Source organism: Nesoenas mayeri, assembly GCF_963082525.1.
Source record: "Nesoenas mayeri genome assembly, chromosome: 2".
NCBI classification, from domain to species: domain Eukaryota; kingdom Metazoa; phylum Chordata; class Aves; order Columbiformes; family Columbidae; genus Nesoenas; species Nesoenas mayeri.
In genome coordinates this window covers 160953568-160975296 of record NC_137543.1, presented here as the reverse complement: position 1 = coordinate 160975296, position 21729 = coordinate 160953568, and the positions used below count along the sequence as shown (strand labels likewise).

The following is a 21729-nucleotide window of genomic DNA, read 5'->3' as shown; positions in this document are numbered from 1 at the left end:
GCGCTCCTTGCCTGCTACATTCAACACGTCTATGACAGAGAAATACAAAGTTCTCATCCCTGGAGTTATCTATGAATAAAAAGTTCAACCATCTAAAGCAGTTCAGATGGAGATGAACTATTTTCCTTTCTATAAATTTAATCAATAAAACTAAACATGTTCAAACCATTAATATCAATCTAAAGGCTGGCACTGCTGACTGCCTTTCACACCATTTTCAGGTGAAACACCTGAAGAACATATTTCCTAATGCTAAACTACTGAATAACTGAGCATTCTTTAAAGAAATACATTTTAATTTCAGCTCGAAGTGTCTCACTAAAGGAAACGAACATATTTTAGTAACAAAAAGCTCAACATCCGCACAGTGCATCCCCTAAAAGAATCAGATAATTGTCACCAAGCAAGACTTAACTGCTTTAATATATTGCGTCTTCAAGTCAGAAACTGCCTCAAGTCTTTAGCAGCTGTGCCTTGACATTCAAACTCTCCATGTTAAGAAGCAGAAACCATTAAGAAAAAGAAACAAAAATACAAGTTGTTAAACTATGTGTTTCACCATCCGTCCCTGGCTATTTGTAAATTGAGTCAAATGTGAACCTGACTTTGCAACTGATTGTGTATATACATATATGTATATCTCTCTCTATATATATAATATATGTACATACACACACACACACACATATATATATATATACACAATTGTCTTTCCAAGCAGCCTCAGTGGCTTCTGTAATCATACATATTCATTCTCAGGATCAGCTGCAGTACTGGATAAACCTCACCAGTTAAACCGGGACTTGACTTGATCCACTTGCCTGACTCTAAGACAAGCTGGTGCCATTTAAGACACTACAAAATATCCCCAAAACCTGCCCAGGGGAGGCAGGTGAGACCTAAAACCTTCTCTCCCAGCAGCAAAACAGCAGGTGGGACACCCCAGGACCCTAGAAATAGCTTGAAATTCCTACAAAGAGCTGAGGTGAATGTAGTTTACATAGAAACAACTACATTTAAGCATCTTACTCTGCCTGAATTGCCAAACACTTTCTTTTTACACTGTTTGGATTAAAAAACCCTAGAATTTTTAAGAAAATTGTACCTTTCCAAATACTTCTTAGATACTGTTCATTTTATTGGCATTATTATTATTAATTATAAATGATAATTTAGGATCTAACACAACCTTAAGGTTGTTTCGGTGTGTGTGGGGGACACAAGGTGTTCACGTCTGTTAAACCTCATTGATTTAGGTCTGTTAAACCTCACTGAACAGCTAAGCTGAGTCTAAGGGAAAGAAGATGATTTCGAATCAAACGCAGGAGAGAAAAGAAACTTTAGAGCCCTCAAGTTATAACTCCTGGACTGATGTGACACAGGAAGTTTTCATGTGTATGGTTCAGATAAGCTTAAAAATGGAAAATTGTGACAAGGAAACCAGAAGAGAAGACACTGAGTAGTAAATTGTGAACCCATGTCTTGCATGGAGTACATTAAAGCACAGAGGGTTTTAGAGAGAGATTGTTTTCCACATTGATGCGTCTACATCCCCATTCAGATTTACTGAAAGGAAGCACAACATCTACAATTTCATTTCAAGGTGATAAAACCCATATTTTTGACATGATTTTCTCTCTATGGAAAGTCAGAACAGCGGTAACTGCGAAAGGTTCCTATTCATTTTCCATTTTTAGGGCATTCTTTAGGAAGAGACCTAAAAATGTCTCTTATCTGAACTTCATCATATCATACTGAAGATCTTTTTCAGGCAAAGGAAAAACTACAAAAAGATCCTTGAGGACAATTTACTCCTTAGCGAAGGCAGTGAAGCGCCATTCATTCTGATCCCCCAAGAAAGATGGCAAAGAAAGGACAGTTTCTCTAGTTAAATAGCGACACGACAATTCACTTTGGAAAACAAGTGTTATTTCACAAAGTTCTTCTCAGCACAAGCCCAAAGTTCTAATCCAGATCTTTCCAAGTGCAAACTGTTCAACATGAATAGGAGGAATTAACTGGATGAATAGTCGCATTAAAATTAGCAAGTTTAAAAATACTAACACTGAATATAGAATACACCTACTTTAACCAGAAGACCCTGATGTATCAGACCTGAGTATTTATTGATGATAGAGAGTCATGTGTTTAATAATTTAACAGAATTTAACAACACGGCTACACACTAGAATGGATTATTATTAAGGTAATGAAGGGAAAAATCTGATTATCAGTACATTGTTTTACGTGGTGTTGGGACCAAACTAGTTGGTTGATGTACGAGTAAACAGAACTATGCGGCAATAGAGAAGAAAAGCACATGGGGAACAAACGCTCCAAAATAATAATAATGATAATAATAAACCCCCAAACCCATGATGAATAAAACCGTTACTCCTCCCCCGAACCAACCCCCCCCCAAATTAAATCATAAATCATATTTTAAAGGGCACATGCAAACCCACCTCTGGATCCCACTCCCATCTGCATACAATGCTCACCATTGTAATTTGCAGATAAATCTGTTCAGATTGGGTTGGTGCATACAACAAATAACCTATTTTCCAGACACTAAGAACTTATTGCATAAGCCGTATTTTTAGGGTAAAAAGCAATAAAGAAGGAACATCCATATAGTAGCAGCTTCTAATCCAAATGAAGCAAATTACCATGACTGTTTCCTCTTACCCACTCAATCCTACTTCAAATAAGGCAGATAACATCATTATAGATAATTTAGCAATACCATCTTTCTCATGAACAGCGCTTCTCTGCTTAAGAAAAGCTCGACTGGTGTATTACAGCTACTCACATGAAAAATTGGGAACCATTGGTATGTTTCCCTCGGTTTGCCATTGACAAAAGGAACGCTCTGTCATGTTTGAGAATAAAGTTTTCATCTGTTTGAAGAAAAAATATGGTTGTCAGATTTTTTCCCTGCCCGGGAAGGCAAATTTAATTTACTTAGTAACTTATGGATGTTATAAGGAGAAATTCTTCTGCTGCTGAAGAAACATGAACAGGTTGCGGAAACAAATAATCAAGTTTAAAGCCTCTTAAAAGCGACAGTAATAGCAGTTACGAGACAAAGCATTTTTTCATCAAGTTTCAGATATAGCGCAAATATTTCTAATAAAGGCATCTTAGTGTCCTCAATAACATGAGATTGACCCAGACTTGGATTTAAATCCAGTATTTTCTGAATAACAAGTTGAGTGGACTTACATCCCAAATCAGGACTTAATATACATGATACTGTTATTTATATGCAGCATGTGCCTCGGGTATTAGGTAAATATCTAGAGAAAAAGGCATTTTCCTGGTATGGCACGTGAAAAGATACGCACTTATCAATCCAAAACTGCAAGTTTCATAATGTACAAGGGAAAAAAGAAAGAAAAACAACAATAAAAATCTAGATAGTGGAATGAGAAACTAAACATATTCTTCCTGCGGCCTAAGTATCAAATTAGTTAAGACTAAACTAAACACGCGTTTTATACTCCAGTGAATTAAAGAGGACTGTGGGTTGTAGAGTGTAATATAAAACTAGATCTTCTGGAGCTCATTTTCAAAGCTAAAAATAGGAATTTGAGTCCACAAAGCCGTTATTTTGAAGGTTATATGTCAGAACACGCTGCTCTAGCACTCACCGCCTTTCCAAACAAACCCTAGCGTGTTTTTGGCAAAAGGATTTACTGGAGGCTTTTTGAACTAAAGGCTGGAATGCTCCAACACCAAACTACGCCTGGGTTTAAGACAAACTTCACGACATGTGCTTAACCAAACCATACAGAACTATAATAAATACACGATAGCGCCTTGATTAACATTTCAATACTAGAGTAACTACCTTGTTTTTTTACAGGAAAGAATTGTGTGGCTTGAAACAAATACTTGATAAACTCACCATTTTCCTTCCCACAACAGATTTTCAAAAAAGAGGTAAACACGTATTGATTTACAAATTCTTAGCATGTAAAGAGTCTAAACACTTTTTGAAATGAACACTGAGTGTACAAACCTTGAATGGGGAAAGGGAGGAAAGGGACATTAACAAAAGAAGAAATAACTGTTTAGAGCTGGAAAATAGGCCAGTATTCTTGGTCAGAATAAGTCATTAACCCTCAGAAAGGTTAGACACAGAACTCTTCATTTCTCCAAGCAACACAGATACCCATCTACAAACGGACGTTATCAGTTGTCTAAATATTTACTAGGGAGGGTACAAGGGAACAGAGTTTGAATTTGTGTTACTGAGCTTTTGTCTCTTACCTTTTCATTTTGCAAAAGACCACATTCTCTATAAACAAAAGAATATGTTGACAGTTTTAGGCAGGAAGATAGGAGTTTATTCATGAATAAAGTTGCCTAACCTCCATGCTGAAAGTCATGTTTAACCAATAATGTTAGCCTTAATTAATTGTCAGTTAAAGTTAAATATTACAAAAAAAAATATATCTGAAAGTCATGCATATAAAAATAATTCTCATGCAACATTAATTTCATGCAAAAGGTGATCTATAAGTAGACCTGTTTTCATTAAGTAGCTTGGGAATCAAGACTTATCTCAGAACTGAATAAAGAAGCTGAAAAAGACGTATTTCTTCTTACCTTTAAAATAGCCACCATAAATAGATTCGCCTCCTTTTCCATTACCTACACGTTAAAAAGCATGAATTAAACCTTTTGTTTCATTTATGAGAAAAACTGCAGGTAACAGTCCACCAGTTTATAATAAACCGGGACACTCCAGTTACTGGTTTCTGAGCATAATGATTCTCTGATAAGCTCCTTAATATTTTTAAAAGGCACAGCCACGCATTATCCCGTTGACACTGAAAATACTGAGAATGAAGATTGTCTTAGTGCCTCTGAACACAGAGAAGGCTCAAGTGGGGCTCCAAGTGCTAATCCTCACTGGTATTTGCTAAAGTGACCGCAAAACATAGATCATAGAATTGTTTTGGTTGGAAGAGACCCTCAGGATCATCGAGTCCAACCATAACCTAAATCTAGCACTAAACCATGTCCCTAAGAACCTTGTCTAAAGGCCCTTTAAACCCCTCCAGGGATGGTGACTCCAGCACTGCGCTGGGCAGCCTGTTCCAATGCCCCACAGCCCTTTGGGGAAGAAATTGTTCCCAAGATCCAATCCAAACCTCCGCTGGCGCAACTTGAGGCCGTTTCCTCTCATCCTATTGCTTGCCCCTTGGGTGGCCAACACCCACCCAGCTCCTTTCAGGCAGTTCAGAGATCAGAAGGTCTACCCTCAGCTCCTGTTCTCCAGCTGAACCCCCCAGGTCCCTCAGCCGCTCCCATCACACTTGTGCTCCAGCCCCTCACCAGCTTCATCGCCTCCTCTGCACTCTCTCTAGTATTTCCATGTCCTTCTTACGGTGATGGGCCCAAAACTGACCCCAGGATTCATGATTTGGCCTCCCCAGTGCCAGTACAGTGGCACAATCACTTCTCTAGGCCTGCTGGCCACACTGTTCCTGACACAAGTCAGGATGCTGGTGGCCTTTTTGGCCACCTGGGCACATGCTGGCTCATGTTCAGCCATTATCACCAACACCCCCAGGTCCTTTTCCCCCAGGCACTTTCCAGCCGCTCTTCCCCAGCCTGCAGCGTTCATGGGGTTGTTGTGACCCCAGTGCAGGACCCGGCACTTGGCCTTGTTGAACCTTAGACAAGTGTCCTCAGACCATCAATCCAGCTGGTCCAGAGCCCTCTATGTGGCCTCCCCACCCTCCAGCAGATCAACACCTCACCCAACTTGGTGTCATCTGCAAACTGACTGCGGGTGCACTCGATCCCCTCATCCAGATCAGTGATAAAGAGATTAAAGAGAACTGGCCCCAGCGCTGAGCCCTGGGGACACCATTGGTGACCAGCCAACAACTCAATTTGGCTCCGTTCACCAAGCAAAAAGAAAGATCCCAGCAGGTACAACCAACAATCTCACCTGGCTCAAAGCAGCTGAGAGAGCACTGGAACAGATAAGAAAGTAGCTACTGGTTTTAAAGGCACTTGTACGTGACTGTCAAAACAAAATATTCCCTCACTGTGCCTGTTTTATCAGGGACAAGATTTCAGGATCCAGTGAAGATGCTCCCTTTGATAAGGACATTTCAGGGAAGGACAACTGGCTAAAACATCATGTTGTTCACATACCGCAGGGAAGGAAACAAAGAAACTCCAGGAAACATGTCCTCTTGGAGACCTATCCATTAAACACTTCTAGCTCATTAACTTAAAATAATTTAAAAAGTAAACTTATTCAAATAGCGAGGTCCCTGTATCAATAGAGCATTACTTGTGTTTGCAGTAGAGGCAACACTAAAGTGAAAAGCAGTTTGGATTTGAATCCTGTTTTAAGAAGATAGGGGTTAACTGCAGAAAGGGTTGGTTTCTTCTTTAACTTAGCATGTTTTCTAAATAAATATCCCTTCAGTTGAAACATTTCAGAACTACAAACATTAACAAATAAACAGGTAATCTATGCTATACTTTACAGCAAATAAAATACTCATTTTGCCATTGCAATGCTTCATCTTTAACTTCCGTTTCTAAAGTCACATTATAACCATCAAAGTTTTAACGTTTCTGTTCCGCTTCAAACATTTCAGGTTTAAAAGTGTATTTTACCTTCGCTGAAGTCCCCACCCTGAATCATGAAGTTTTTAACCACCCGATGGAACGTGGTGCCTTTGTAACATAGCTTCTTCCCAGTTGTTTTGCCAATTCCTTTTTCACCTGCAAGAAGGTTGAAAACAAAAAGGCGGCTACAGATTGTTAATGATCCAACTCCAAAGGTTCTACCTCCTTAGCGTTAATGAATTTAAGACAGTTATTAGAATAGCACAACTGCAGGAGATAACACAGTCCTACCTGTTGCCCTTTTTCTGCCCCAAAAAGACTCATGTACAAGGGGAAATTAGGTTTCTTCTTAAAAAAATCTCTTCCCTCTCACAAAGGAGTGAACTTATTAGCAAGCTACTCAGGACAATTTCTAAGAGTTCACAGTAACAATGGGTTAACTATTTTCTGTGGTTATAGCTCACACCAGCATCCTTTCCAAACCACTTAGATGTGATGTGCCAGCTGAATCCCAGGACAGAAATCGGAGCTCAGAACTCGGGTACAACACGATCCACTCTTGGAAACGTGGTGATTTGTGAGAAAAACACCCCAGAATCTCAAGCGTCATTAAGTTTCCTTCCAAAATTCAGCAGAAAAGCTGCACTGGGTATGAGGATGAGGGCACCATGACCTGTTCTATAGGCAGGAGTTCTATGTAGTAGGTTTATAAGGGATTTATACTGAGCCAGTTGGGGAACACACAACAGTCACTGACTTTGACTTCCAAGGAGAGGGGAGCTGGTAGAATACAGCAATTAAGAGTAATAAGTATAGTATACAGCTAAAATCGTACAAAAACCATGTGTGCAGGAGATATTCTGCAACGAGACAGAACAAACAACCCAACGTTCAGCTTCATCCCATCACCTCTTATGGAACAGGTCAGAGACATTTTAACCGGTATGTTCTGTGCCTTGTAGTGCCCTCAGGTGTGTCCGTGGACCTGTTACCCAGAGCCAACCCCCCCACTTTTGCAATCTATTGTTCCTCCACCACAAGTTAACTTAATGGCCAAATCAGCCCAAATTTGCTATTCTAACCAGCCCATTGCTGTCAGGATGAGGGCAAAGAGCAGTTTGCGACACAAAACACACCCACGGCATTGCTGTTTATCATACTTGTAGACGCCTTTGCTCAGAAAATACAAATTATTTTCCATTAGACTCTCCGTACCCTCCTCCTACTCCATTCGTATTTTCCACAGAAGTTATCCAATCAAAGCTATTTATTACAGCGATGGACACAATCCCTTAACCCCCCAAACACGAGGGGCCAAGAACTGGACACAACACCCTTCTAATCCACTCCAGGTACCACTGGCCTTCCTGGCCACAAGGGCCCGGTGCTGGCTCATGGTCATCCTGCTGTCCCCAGGACCCCCAGCTCCCTTTCCCCTACACTGCTCTCCAACAGGTCATTCCCCAACTTATACTGGAACGTGGGGTTGTTCCTGCCCAGATGCAAGACTCCAGATTAAAGTCCAGAGGCTTTAATTTCAAAGCAAGGAGCCTCTCGCTGTCAAGGCAGACAACATTCATAGCAGCCAGCTCTATTTCTGACAACACCACCGGGCCGCAGGAAGGCAGCCAGAATCACCGTGTCCTCCCCCATCTGCTGCTGACAAAAACATCCCGCTCTGCCTCACGGAGATTCCGGGGGGAGCGGCAGGCGTGATGACGGGCACGGCATTTCAAACATAGGCCGTATCGAACATTTGAGACAAGCGAAAAGGCTCTTTACAACGACGTGACAGAAGCGCACAGCCCAAATCAAGTTGCTACGAGGTCCGTAACGGCACAAGGATACGTTAACCCTGCAGGTGTGATTCCTTTATCAGATACAGCGCAGATGGGTACGCACATGTCTAAGGAAAAAGAAGATGCTGGATTGGTCTAACATGCAGAATTCTGAATTTATGTAGTGAAAAAGTGCAAAACGCTCACAGTCTGCTGCTAAGATATTCCACTATGTGGACTACACAATCCAGAATGGGACAGCATCGCCTTTCTATTATACACTACATGTTATACTTCCTTAGATAAGCACAGACCTCACGTATGGCTACGAGACACCCGCACCAGAAAGTGATGCTGCACTGAGTAAACCTCCAGTGATTCAAAGACTTCTTGCAGTTCTGGGCTCCCCAGTTTAAGAAGGGCAAGGAATTACTGGAGAGAGTCCAGCAGAGGCTACGAAGATGCTGAGGGGTCTGGAGCATCTTTCTGATGAGGAGACACTGAGAGAGCTGGGGCTGTTCAGTTGGAGAAGAGAAGCTGAGAGGGGATCTCATCAATGTTTATAAATATCTCAGGATGGGCATCAGAGGATGGACCAGACTCTGTTCAGTGGTGCCCAACGACAGGGTGAGGGGCAACGGGCACAGACTGAAACACAGGAGGTTCCATCTGAATATGAGAACAAACTTCTTTACTCTGAGGTGCCAGAGCCTGGCCCAGGCTGCCCAGAGAGGTTGTGGAGTCTCCTTCTCTGGAGACATTCAAACCCACCTGGACATGATCCTGTAAGATCTGCTCTGGTGACCCTGCTTTAGTAGGTGGGTTGGACTGGATGATCTCCAGAGGTCCCTTCCAAACCCAACCAGTCTGTGATTCTGTGACCAAAAGCTAAAGACAAAAGATATACTTGGTAGGAATTCAAATTTCTATAATGACTGAAGTTCTACCAACGCACTCTGCAGGAGTCAGGGAAGCCCAGCTTCCCGAAGCAAACGACTTAGTTGGTCACTGAAGGTGCTACAGCAACTCACAACTCTAAAAATTTAAAGCAACCCTTCACATCTCAGTTCTGGTTGCCGGAGTTCAGTGCAATTTTACAGGTCCACTTTTATCTCCCGTCACAGCACTGCTGCAGGAAGGCAGACAGAACGCTTGACAGGAAAAAATAAGAAACTCAGGCAAACTGAGAAGCAACACAGATGAATATAAGAATTTATGTTGGCCATGTGGCTCTAGCCCCCAAGCTCAGCCATCCTGAGCTCAAGTTTGAGAACTACCATGGCAGAAAAGAGATGGCTTCTAGCCACAAAAGAAATGAATATAATCTAATTCTCTTAAACATTACATTCACCAAAAGAAATGCAATTACTTCAGGTTCTTCTGTATGCCTTTTTTTCTCCCCTGCAGAATTTAATTATCACATTTATTAGCAAATTTCTAAAGATACCTGTCAAATCATCGTTCTGCCCTATAAGTACAGGGTAGTAACAACAATTTGCAAGAATGAAGCAAATGTTTCAGGTACTTTTTAATTCTGCAAGTCTGATCTCAGAAACAGACCTCCTAACTTTCTGCTCGCTCTCAAGTGTTCTTATAATTCAAGACAGGTTCCAGCAGAAGACGTCAACGAAACCTGCACAGCCAGATATAGAACAGAATTCCAATCGGGATGCAAACAAAGAAGTCACACTTGTTTATTTTTAAGTGATTTCTTCTGCTTGTTTCACACCTCATCACCTCCAAGACCTTCTCCTTCCTTTATCTCCACCTACATTTTTCTAGCAAAGCTGCTCTAAGGATTTAAACAATCCTACAGAGCTCCAGAACTCGAGGCTCAGACATCACACTATTCAGTCTCCTACTGCACTTTATTTCTTACCTTTTGCAAATATTCTGATTAAGATAAATTGCAAGCGAGTTCCCATCTTTCTATGATACCTGTATCATTCCCATCCTGTCTATTCCTAAGTATCTCTTTAATAAGCATCAGTGATTAAAAGAAAACCAACCAAACAAAATTCAGTAAGTAAAATAAAGAGGTGGCACAGACCACACAGACCTCAAAAATAGATGAGATATGTACCGTACCTTCCACAAGTTCACAGTACTACAAAGCTCTGCTAAATCTTCACAGAGATTACCTAGAACACACCACATTCTGGGATCTGAACTCGGACAAGATGAACTTTAAGGAGTTAATGCATAAGCACATCAACAAATTTGTTTCACAACCAGTTAGCGAAAAGCTCTTCGCTAAAGCCAGATGTTAAAATACTGCCTGGAAAGTCTTGCTGGAGTGTTTCAATGATTTGGAAAAGAGTTATTTTATATAGAAGGTAGGGGCTGTGCTGATGTGGTTAATTCAAGGTATATTGCAGATCACTGAGTAGTCAGGTATCCAAGACCAGGAGGTCACCAAGAGACACAAAACACATTCTTCAGATAAATAACACATACCAATTCCTGGAATGACCTCATCAAGATTAATCTTCAACTTACAATTGAAAAATCCTTGAGGAACCCTCACTACCCTTATTCTTCCAGTCATTAGAAACCATTTAAGTCCTGCTTAAGGGATGGAGAGTGTTATATTATACCCAGACATTCTGCTGCCAATGCTGTCTCTCTGATCCCACAAATCTTTCCTCTCACCCACCAAACCATCCCACAATTTCTAAGGGACCATCATGGTCCCATTCAGTCTTTCGTTTAGCTAAAAATGACCACGTTTTCTCAGATTTAATAATGCTCCTGGCCTCTGATCCTTGTGTAGCACCTGAAATACACGCAAGATTTTAATGTATACAATCGGTGTATATAAGAAAAAAATCATATATATTCAAAATCTTATGTAGCGTCCCAAGCCAAATGTCACCATTACACTGTGCAGTGACATTAGTACTTAATGTCTCTCCCAATAAATCCTAAAGCCCTGATAAATCCTTAAGAATCGCTTGCCTTTATCACATTTGTCCAACTGGACACCATAATCTCAGCAGGAGCTGAGCATAATCTGCAGGAGCTTTACATGAGGGCCCAAAAAATGCGGTTTTGTTGCACAAATTCACAGCTTTGCATTCTGTAATTATCTATTATCTCCATCACTAGTTATAGAAGAACACAATATCTGTGCATGACTCAAATCCTCCGCAGCAATAACAAGTCTCAGCTTTGTTTTTAACGGGAAAAAAGTGAACAGCAGTATTATTATGCTGTGCTTTATACTTGCAGAAACAAAGGATCATTGTAAGAAACATTAAAAGCCTGAAATATCAGCAGCTTACCTGAGCACAAGCAAAGGAAGTTTTTGCACGTCTTCGGACATATGTCTGAGAAGAGCTGAAACATAATTCGACCAACTAGAAGATTAAAAAACAACAACAAATTAAGAGTTTTGTAACACTTTATAATAAGAAAATTTGTACGTAAATAAATCTGTACGTTCTGAAAAGGTCTTTTTCCAGAGAAAATGTTATTTTATCAAGCGGAATAAGAAACAATCTCATATATGCCTATATAAAACAGGCGTCAGGAAAGAACAATATCACGATTGTGGAAAAATGAAGGTTAAGTAATAACATTCCATCTAATTTATTAAAACTTGATCATTACCCTATGATCGTTACCTAAAAATCCAGCTGCCTTAGGCCCGTCCTGTGTTAAGGATTAGACACACATTGGTACTCTCGGCCTAAAATCCTCGGGTTTTAACAAAATCAATTCAAACAGATGAATCAAATGGGAAAGTTGCAAGACGGACAGAGCAACATCGGCAAGTTCAGGACTAATGCTCTTCTTCTTCCAGATGCCATGAACCCAATTGTACTTTCTATGCAAAGTGAACAGAGTCATTCTCTCGGTCACGCTGTTGGGTGGAAAACTGTTCAACTATAAAGCAAAACTATTTTAGGACTGCTTCGCTTTTTCTGTTTTATTTTCCAAGATACTAGGAGGTATATTACTAAAGAAAACAAAACCAAAAAGCTCCCAAATGTATGAAATCTTTAAAAATAGATATAATTAGCAATGAAAAAAATGTTGTTGGCTCTATAGGCTGTGAAAGAAGCCATAAAAGCCACACTGTTGGCCAGAATGACAAGACTATTATCTGTCAATGAGCACTACCCTCTAGTGGTATATACTGGTAAGACTTGAAAGATAATTAGAAGAAACTAACTAGTCCAGGAATTATTTCTCTTTTACCTCCCCAAAGGAAAAATATGAGTTCAAATGTATTTTAATCAATACTTTGTCACCAAAAATTCTGAGATGCTCCTAAGAAACCACATTCAAGGCTTTGTCCAAACATACATGATTGTCAGCAAGGTGAATTGTTGGTTCAAAATGGAGAGAAATAAAACAAAAGAACACAGAGACCACCTGTATTTTGTATTCTTAGACTAAAAGCCGTTGAAATGCCTGCCATGAGAGAGAGATAATGATAAAGCTTTCAATTTCTGGGCTGGTATTGCCTATTTTTAATGCATAATATAAGTTGTGTGGGTACTTCCAGTGCCGCTTTAATCAGGATTGTGAATTTATTTCATTATAACTGTCACGAAACTCTTCTGCGGCAAATAAATGTGCACGATTCTTATAAACAGAGAAGGAATGGTGACAGTGACTGAACTGTATAACTCATACCACAGAACCTTAAATGTAGGTAGTATTTTCATAGCATATATAACTTCCATAGTTATAAAACAAATGAAACAAAATAGGAAGTTGAATGTTCTGAGAAATGACAGCGGCAGTGGAACCAAGAGTTCTATTTATAGCGCGTTAAAAGTTAATAAATGATTAGTGGATGTCTTAATAAATAATTAGATGTTGTTTACAGAAGGGTCAAATGTGACTTATAACCACCTTCATCACTTACTACTGATGTACATGGAACCATCTGTAACCATTTACAATCACCACAAAAGCTACGAGGGCTTGCAATACGCATTAAAAAAAATCTATTGATCACATATTAACCCTCTATAAACCATTTCGAATGGATTCTTAACATGAAGTGTGACTAACTTAAGCTCCAGGTTCTGATTTTAAGGTCTGGCCTTGAAACTGTAGTGAGAACGTTCTCTGAGCATTTGGCATTACAGCAGGAAAACCTAAAGAAAATGGGGAAGAATGAAGAAATAGGGAGTATTCAGAGATTCCACGTTAAACAGGGGTAGCTGTGAGCACCACTGTGAAAAGAGAATCATTCTGATGTGAAAAAACACATTATAAACCATACAGATTGAAGATTCATATAGAGAACACAAAAAAGAAGAGAGTTTTGTAAAAGAGTTATTAATTTTCATTCTAAAGAGAGTAACTTAAGAGAGCAGAAGCCCGGCTCCTCTGCTTGCGAAAGTGCTGAACCGAGCAGCAACCAAGTGCTTCAGAAAGTGACTTCCAGGCCTCCTCTTGCATTTGCAATGTGAAATAACATGTCGCATTACAGAGAAAAGGTTGTTACCATCCTCATTCTACTAAGAGATGGATACAGACCAGCTGCTGATGTGCCAAGGTGACAAACTGTAGAATCATAGAATCATTTCAGTTGGAAGAGACTCTCAGGATCATCGAGTCCAAGCAATAACCAAGAGGTGTTACCACCTACAGGCTCCAGAAGGGACATTTGCCCTCAGAAGCCTCTGCTTGCAAGTCCCTGTCCCATACACAAACCCCAATGTATTTAGCACCTTCAGCAGGAGACATCACCGTTTCTGTTTTCTGGTGGAAGAACATCCTCTGAAGCTCTTCAAGATGTCAAAGCAGAACCTGGAAAAAGACTGAAGCAGCTGAGGGAGCTGGGGGGTTCAGCTGGAGAACAGGAGCTGAGGAGAGACAGGGACACAAAGAAACGGCCTCAAGTTGCTCCAGGGGAAGTTGAGGTTGGATCTGGGGAACAATTTCTTCTCCAAAGGGCTGTGGGGCATTGGAACAGGCTGCCCAGGGCAGTGCTGGAGTCACCATCCCTGGAGGGTTGGACAGACGGAGATGAGGTTCTCAGGACATGGGGCAGTGCCAGGGGTGGGTTATGGTTGGACTCGATGATCTTGAGGGTCTTTTCCAACCAAGCCAATCCTATAACTAAGGCAACATGATTTAACCAGTATTTTTCCCTAGTGTTTTCTCAACAATAACTTCTGCTGCCTTCCCACACCTTCCATAATGCACATAACTTTTATAAGGACATTTCCCCTCCATATAACCTCAAGTACCAATTACTCCCTTATATTCAACTATATAAAATGTCGCTGTGCACTTATAATACACAACCCCACACTGCGCACCCATCTGGGAGGTTACTATCTGTATTTTACCTAAACTGCATGAATACCATTATCACCGAAAGGTGATAGTTTTCCACTGACAAACAGTCAATTAAATGTGCCAGAGAGAGATCAAACACTTTCACACATTGATCAAGTGCATACATATGAAATAACAGCTGTTATTTAAAGCAAATATATAAAACTCTCTATTAAAAGTATGCGCAAAAAGTACGGTTAGAACCTACAAATCTTCCTCTTACCTCTTCCCTCAACACAAAACAAATAGAAAAATGCTAAGAAAAATTATTCAAATACGTGAAGTCTGCTCACAAACGCACCCATTGGCTTCAGCCACAAAAGTGAAATACTTGACTTATAGGATAAAGCAAAAAATGCTGGGATTATATTGTTTAATGATGAAATTCTCACCTAATCTGAGATTTAAATCTTCCAGTACCATAAGGAAGTTACACAAACTAAAATGAACCAAAACCAACCCAACAAAACCAAAAAAAGCCCAAACAAACAAATAAAAACTCCATAACATTTACTTTAATGCACTAGCAGGCAGGACACTAATTTTAATCTGTGGGTTGTTCTCAATAGAAAACCAAGTCTCAGCAGCTTATAGCTATGAAGACACAGTCATTTATACAACAGTGTACGGTACATCCCTATACTTTTTGTGCTGCCAACACCATAGAAATGTATCCAACCGTAACTTAACATTTGTCTATTACATGTAAAGCAATACTTTGATATTCTTATTTGTTAGGATTTAAACTTATTTTTTAAGGATATTTTTTGATAGAAATTAAGAGTAAGCGATGAAAAAGCTATTAAAATTACTGGTGGTTACATACAGTGATACATATATGGAATCTAAGATGTTTTGAAGTTTGATTTCATAAAGTGCCATCTGTTGTTAATGAGTTTCACCAATTACAGAAACCAGAAGGCACAATGATCAGAAATAATCTGATTTCAGAACTCTATTTTCAAAGTGAAAGTTGAAAACCCCTTTCTTCTTGTTTTGTTCTTGAACCCCTGATCAATTTGTCATCGGAGGCAGAATTAGTACTTAAATTAAGTGGTAAAAATTATGGGTAGGAATATTCAGGCTATATTGTAATAAGGGCTCCTGCTAGCGAAGTTTATTAAAATGATCACTGATTTCAAACGTTTATTCAGTGATTTCATCCAATTTATCTACTTAACTTTTTAGAAACAACCTCGAGAGGCAAAAAGATCTCGCTTTAATGTACTTTCCAAGTAATACAAATTGTTTCGCTGGATTATGGTGTGTTTAGGCAATAAAGGTGTCCATTGCAAACAGACACTCCCCAAATAAACCTAGTTATTCAAAATATAAACCTAGTTATTCAAAATATAAACCTAGTTATTCAAAATTAAATTTAAATATACTGATCCAGGCTTGTCCCAATTTCTCAGAGCAAACTAAGCAGCCACTTTTCCCAGTATATCAACAGGAATATCCCACTGAAGGAGAAACCAGGGATTACAGCCATTAAGACAGTGATTCACGTCCCTCGCAGACCCAGGACAAGTGTCAGAGGCCCAAGGCTCAGCCAGATTTGCATCCAAGTTCAAATAACCGCTCACTAAAACACCCGTGTTTTAATTTGATTCATTCATTTATCCGTCAAGTAGTGAACGCTTAAGTCACATCGATTTTAAAAGGCTGTTTTAAAGTAGAAACGTGGCTACAGTTTTCAGCTGGTGGTGGAAAATGAGCAGATTTTATTTAAAATGTCGGTTATAACAATGGATGTCGCAGTTCCCCCGAGGAAGAATCTACGGTCTTGATCCATTAACACTTTGTTGATGCTTCCTTACAATCTTTGCAAGTAAAACCTCCATAAACTTATTTCCCTGGCTCTCTACCAAGCCCAGTCTTCCGCAAATACCACCTGAAGCTCCATCTACCCCAATCTTCTGCAGCCTCCACAAAAGTAAAGACATTTTAATACCGTATGGACCAAAAACTCCCCGTGTTCATTTACACTGAAATATTAAATGAGAGGCTACACTTTGTCTCCTCCCACCAGAAGAAGCCGATCGGTTTGGCCTTTCACTCACTAATCTCCTTTGTGCTGCGCCTCAAGGTGAGTCTTCCGGGTATTTAATTCTGCACTGGCAACAATAATTCTACATAATGAGTAAACTACAATTTTTATTAAACCTTTTCCCCCTGAATCTATCTGTATGTATCTCCCTTACACCTTCCCATGGGGGATCCCATACAGCATCACCACGTGGCTCCTGTTGAAACTCAGAGTCAAAACGCTGATTTATTTTCTGCCAATCTACAACTTTGTGCCTTCAAGGGGCTAAAAGTGAACAGGAAGCCGGTTAAGAAAAGCTTCTGTCTTCAGGAAGGGTAACAAAAACTCCATAAGGCATCCCTGGTTCTACTAATGCAGGCACAGTACTGCCTTCTTTCCCCAAAAATAAAACCTATCAAAAAATAAGCCCTAGAGTGATTTTTCAGGATACTCAAAACATAAGCCCTACTCCAAAAATAAGCCCTAGCTACAGTTCATTTAAAAAGTCAATTTAAATAGCGTCCAGGCAGCTACGCATGTAAAAAAGTGATCATCTTTTGGAGCAAAAATTCATATAAGACCCTGTCTTATTTTTGGGGAAAACAGGGTGTGATGACTTTTGTGTGGGGTTTATTTCATATAAATTCGTAGCAGCTGAAATCCCAGACTTTACAAATACACCAAACTTTAGGCAAAAGTGACTAGATGGAGAGAAATAGCAAAAGAACAGATTGAGGAGGGAAGGGACATAGAAACTGAAGTAGAATGAAAAAGCCAGCAAAGGGTCAAACAATAACAGAAGAGAAAAAGTAGTTAAAAAAAAAAGACAAGGAGGAAAATTCTTCTTTGAATAAGAATGAAACAACGTAAAAATTAGTAAACTGAACATACTTTATGATGAATAAAGCCAGTCATGGGGTGGGGAGGGGAGATCTTGGATGGCCACACAAAGTGCTACAGCTGGTATGTGACATCCCAGCTGGACATCTGTCCTAATTATCGCCACACCTGAAAATCTGGAGCTCCGCACAGATGCTGCATCACGGAGTTTAAAGACAAAATTATTTAAATAGGCATCTGCTGCCATGCCAAAATTCTTGGCGCTCTGTAAATAGTTTATGCCTCTGTGCGTGCTGCAGGTGGCCAAATGCACTGGTGGGAGCACCCAGAGGAAGGGAGAGGTGCCATCTGTGCTGGTATCCAAATAATTGCTTATTCCTTGATTTATTTTCTATTTGCTCTTTAAAAATTATCAGCCACCACATGAATTTGTTAAAATAAATGCTTAACAGACAACTTATTAAAAGCAGCCTAAATTTAGACTTAAAAACACCGACACAAAGCTGACAAAGTTTGCCCCGCTGCAAGAAGCGCATACAAGTTGGCACCAAGTTTTATTCCAAGATTCTGTAGCTAAAATTAAAATAAGGACACAAAAGCTGGAGCGCGGCTTCTGAAAGCACCCAGCTACAATATTCACTCCCGTATTTTCTAAGGGATCTAGTTAAACAGTCAAACTAATTCCAACTCTCTATACACACACACAACAGCTTTTGTTTCTCATCTACTCTGTGTGCTGCTCTTTTAATTGCCACAGGTACCTGTACAAACATCGCGTGAGCAACGTCTGTGAGGGGAAAGCTGAGAGTTGGCAGCTGCGTTGGGGAAGATTTTTGATCTGTGAGCAACCTACATTGTTAAAATGACACAGTTTTGTATTCTGCAGGCATAGAGATGTCTCCAGTGCTGCAGGGGCACGACCTCTTATTTTCTGCATTTTGTGGAGAGATGTTAGTTCAGCTTTCCAGTGTGGACAGGGCAGGGGTGATGTCTTATTTCTTGGCCAGCAACAAAATGCAGGATCCTTCTCTTCGCCAGTTCTTTCTCTCTATGTCTAATAAAAACCAAACACATCGCCCAGCTTATTGTATTAAAATCAAACAAGCAAAACGTTCATTTGGGAATCTGCTGGCAGTTTAAAAGTTAAAATTAATACCTCCCTAGTGTCAGCAGGAGAGCACATCTCCCAGAGTTAGTGCTTCGTGTCATCTGGAAGCACTGCTTTATCATTCACACTCACTCGGGTCAGCTTTTGAAGGTCATCTTACAGCTGAAAGAGCAGCTTTTTAAATTTAAACTTATATCCTGAGACATAGTTGTGTTAATAAACAAGACACTAGAATGAAGTAGTATAACCGGATTACACGCAAGTCCCCATACCAATAATTTACAAACTGGCACGTTTTCCTATAGGAAACACAAGTCATTAGTCAGGGCTCTGAAATTCATATACAGCTGGGAGATTCCTGTTACTTTAAAGAAAAAATAACCACAGGCAGCCACGGACAGAGCCAAAGCCCCTGTGTCTATTCCAGGGAACGAAAACTCTGTGCCACCAAGAACACTAACGCTGCAATTCCTCCCTGGCACCGCTATCAGTCATCAAACCCAAATAGATTTGAGGGAAAACAAGGGAAAATCCGCTTTCACTGGTGATATGTGGCACAAGGCTGGCAACAAGAGGGATTCTGAAACTGGAGCAAGGAACGTGCACGTAAAGAAAAAGAAGAAGAAAACGCACAGGGAGAGGTTCTACAGATGGAGAGCCAAAGCAAAAAAACCCTAGCAAAGATTAAAAGCAAATGAGATGAAGAATGAATTAAATCAATCCCACCAAACTACCACTCCTAAACTGGAAGCCTAACCAATCTAAAGCATTTTAGTAGTCTCATTCCACAGTAAATCTAAATTTAAGTAAACAGCAAATGTTAAAACTCCATCTACATTTTTCTCTTTAATAAGAGTATTCAGCAAAGGCACTGTTAATTGTAATAACTCAAACAGGAGCTACAATAGCAACAGATTTATAGATATGCCCTGTCAGGTCACGGAAGTTAGAATTGACTCTTTCTTTTGAAACTTTGGTGAAAACAAAAAGCAAGTAAAATGGGTTATGGTTACACTTCAAAGCAACTGAAATTGGAAAATGCAAACATATAAACTCATATTTCAAAGGTTTTCGGGGAGACATTGCAGCAGAAAATGAAAGTGAAAGCCAAATGAAGCCATCGCATTTATTCATTTCTTTTGAGAGACAAACTGTAGCGATATAAAGCGCCGAGTTTACGTGAGACAACTAATATTCATCCATAAATTCATGTTCCAAAAAAGATGGGTACATAAATCTGTACGACCATCTTTAAGAGGAGGCAAAACAGAAGAGAGAAACAAGTCGCTATTCCAGGATTAAAACTCACAGTCTAGCACCTACAATTCCCATAGGGAAAATATGAACTGAGATAGATTTATTTTAACTATTATTCTTTTTAAACAGGCCACCTGGTGAGATGTTCTGTGCTCCCATGGTCAATCCCCCATTTACATTCAGGAGCCTCATTGTGAGCAGGAAGAGGAAAGATTTAGACCAGATGACCTCCCGAGGCCCCTTTTCCAGTTTTAATTACTGTATATGATTAAAAATAGTTCTGGGAGCGCCTCTGCAGTTTCCTCACAACTTGCCCTAATTTTTCATCGTTCAGTACATAACCAGACAGCAGGTTTTTTTTCTTCAGAATAGTGTTAGTTTGGCTCACCGAACCTCTGTATGGAAATATAAATAAATCGTAAGAGAGAATAAAAAGCATCCAGCACCCCTGTAAACATCTAAAGTTACTAAAAACTCACTCGGAAATAACGCATCAATGGCCAAACTCATCGCTGACGGCCGGAATCAATTATTAAGGGGAAAAGCGCGGAGAAAAATAAAAATACAAACGCAACATTTGAGACGAAGGGCTCACCTGGCTCCCGGTTGATCTCGATCTCGAAGAAGCACTGGGGCCGGTCCTGCACCCCCATGGCCGCGGGCGGCCCCTCGTCCTCGCCACCTGGACACAAAGAAGCGGCGCCCTGGGGAGGCTCGAACCGCCGGCGAGTCTCGAACCACAGACCCACGGGGGTGGGGGCCTCGAACCGCCAGGGAATCTCGAACCGCCGACCCCCCGTGGGGCGGAGGTGGGGGGGGTGCGGGGGTCGAACCGCCAGGGAGTCTCGAACCGCCGACCCACCGGGCGCCTCCCGCCCCTCCCGGCTACAATTACATCGCTGACAGAAACTCAAGGCGACAACGTCCCCCCCCTCAACCCCGCTCAAAACCCTCCGAGGAGCGGCCGAGGGTGCGGGGGCACTCCAGGAGAAGAGGCCGGGAGGGGAGATCCGCCCTGAGGAGAATTTGTGCCTCTCACAAACAGCCGATGTGGGGAGGGGGAGGAGGAGGAAGCGGGGGGGGGGGGGGCACATCCCCTCCCCCGGGCAGGGGGCGGTAGTAGCAGCCGCGGCCTTACCTGGCAGCTCCGGCGCTTTGTTCCCTTGCCGCGCCGCGCTCCCCTCAGCTCCCCCACCCCGCCCCACTCCCCTCACCCGCCGCCGGCCCCGAACGCCATTAACCGAAGGGCTCCATGGCCCGTCCGCCCGCCCCGGCACGGCGCCGCCTGGCCCCGCCTCTCCCCGCCCCCGCCGCGCTTTCCCGCCGCCCGCCCTGCGCTGTGAGGGGAGCGGCCGCCTGGGCTCAGGGTTCGAGGCTGCGCTGCTCCGCCAGCGCTGTGCAACAGCGGGGGATCGGTGCTTTATGGAATAAAGCCCAGTTCTGGGCCTCTCAGTTCCAGAAGGACAGGGAACTGCTGGAGAGAGTCCAGCGCAGGGCCACAAATATGCTGAAGGGAGTGGAGCATCTCCCGTGTGAGGAAAGGCTGAGGGAGCTGGGGCTCTGGAGCTGGACAAGAGGACACTGAGGGGGGACTCATTCATGGGGATCAATATGGAAAGGGAGAGCGTCAGGAGGATGGAGCCAGGCTCTTCTCGGTGACAACCAATGACAGGACAAGAGGCAATGGGTGCAAACTGTAACACAAGAGATTCCACTTAAACATGAGAAGCAACTTCTTCCTGGTGAGGGTGTCAGAGCCTGGCCCAGGCTGCCCAGGGGGTTGTGGAGTCTCCTTCTGTGCAGACATT

At 41.4% G+C, this 21729-nt stretch overlaps 1 protein-coding gene across 1 annotated transcript in view; it reads right to left on the bottom strand.

Annotated features, from left to right (window-relative positions):
- The window catches only part of NKTR (natural killer cell triggering receptor), a gene marked incomplete at its 3' end in the record, with an annotated part of 44939 nt that extends 23861 nt beyond the window's left edge, over positions 1 to 21078 (bottom strand). The window contains exons 1-6 of the mRNA XM_080339102.1: positions 21060 to 21078; positions 20517 to 20603; positions 11666 to 11740; positions 6652 to 6759; positions 4615 to 4659; positions 2813 to 2900 (exon numbers count right to left, since the gene is read on the bottom strand). Coding sequence (XP_080195228.1) covers positions 2813 to 2900; positions 4615 to 4659; positions 6652 to 6759; positions 11666 to 11740; positions 20517 to 20574 — 374 coding nt within the window. The 5' untranslated portion in view covers positions 20575 to 20603; positions 21060 to 21078. The remainder of the gene's footprint in view (positions 1 to 2812; positions 2901 to 4614; positions 4660 to 6651; positions 6760 to 11665; positions 11741 to 20516; positions 20604 to 21059) is intronic.
- Positions 21079 to 21729: the final 651 nt, after the last annotated feature.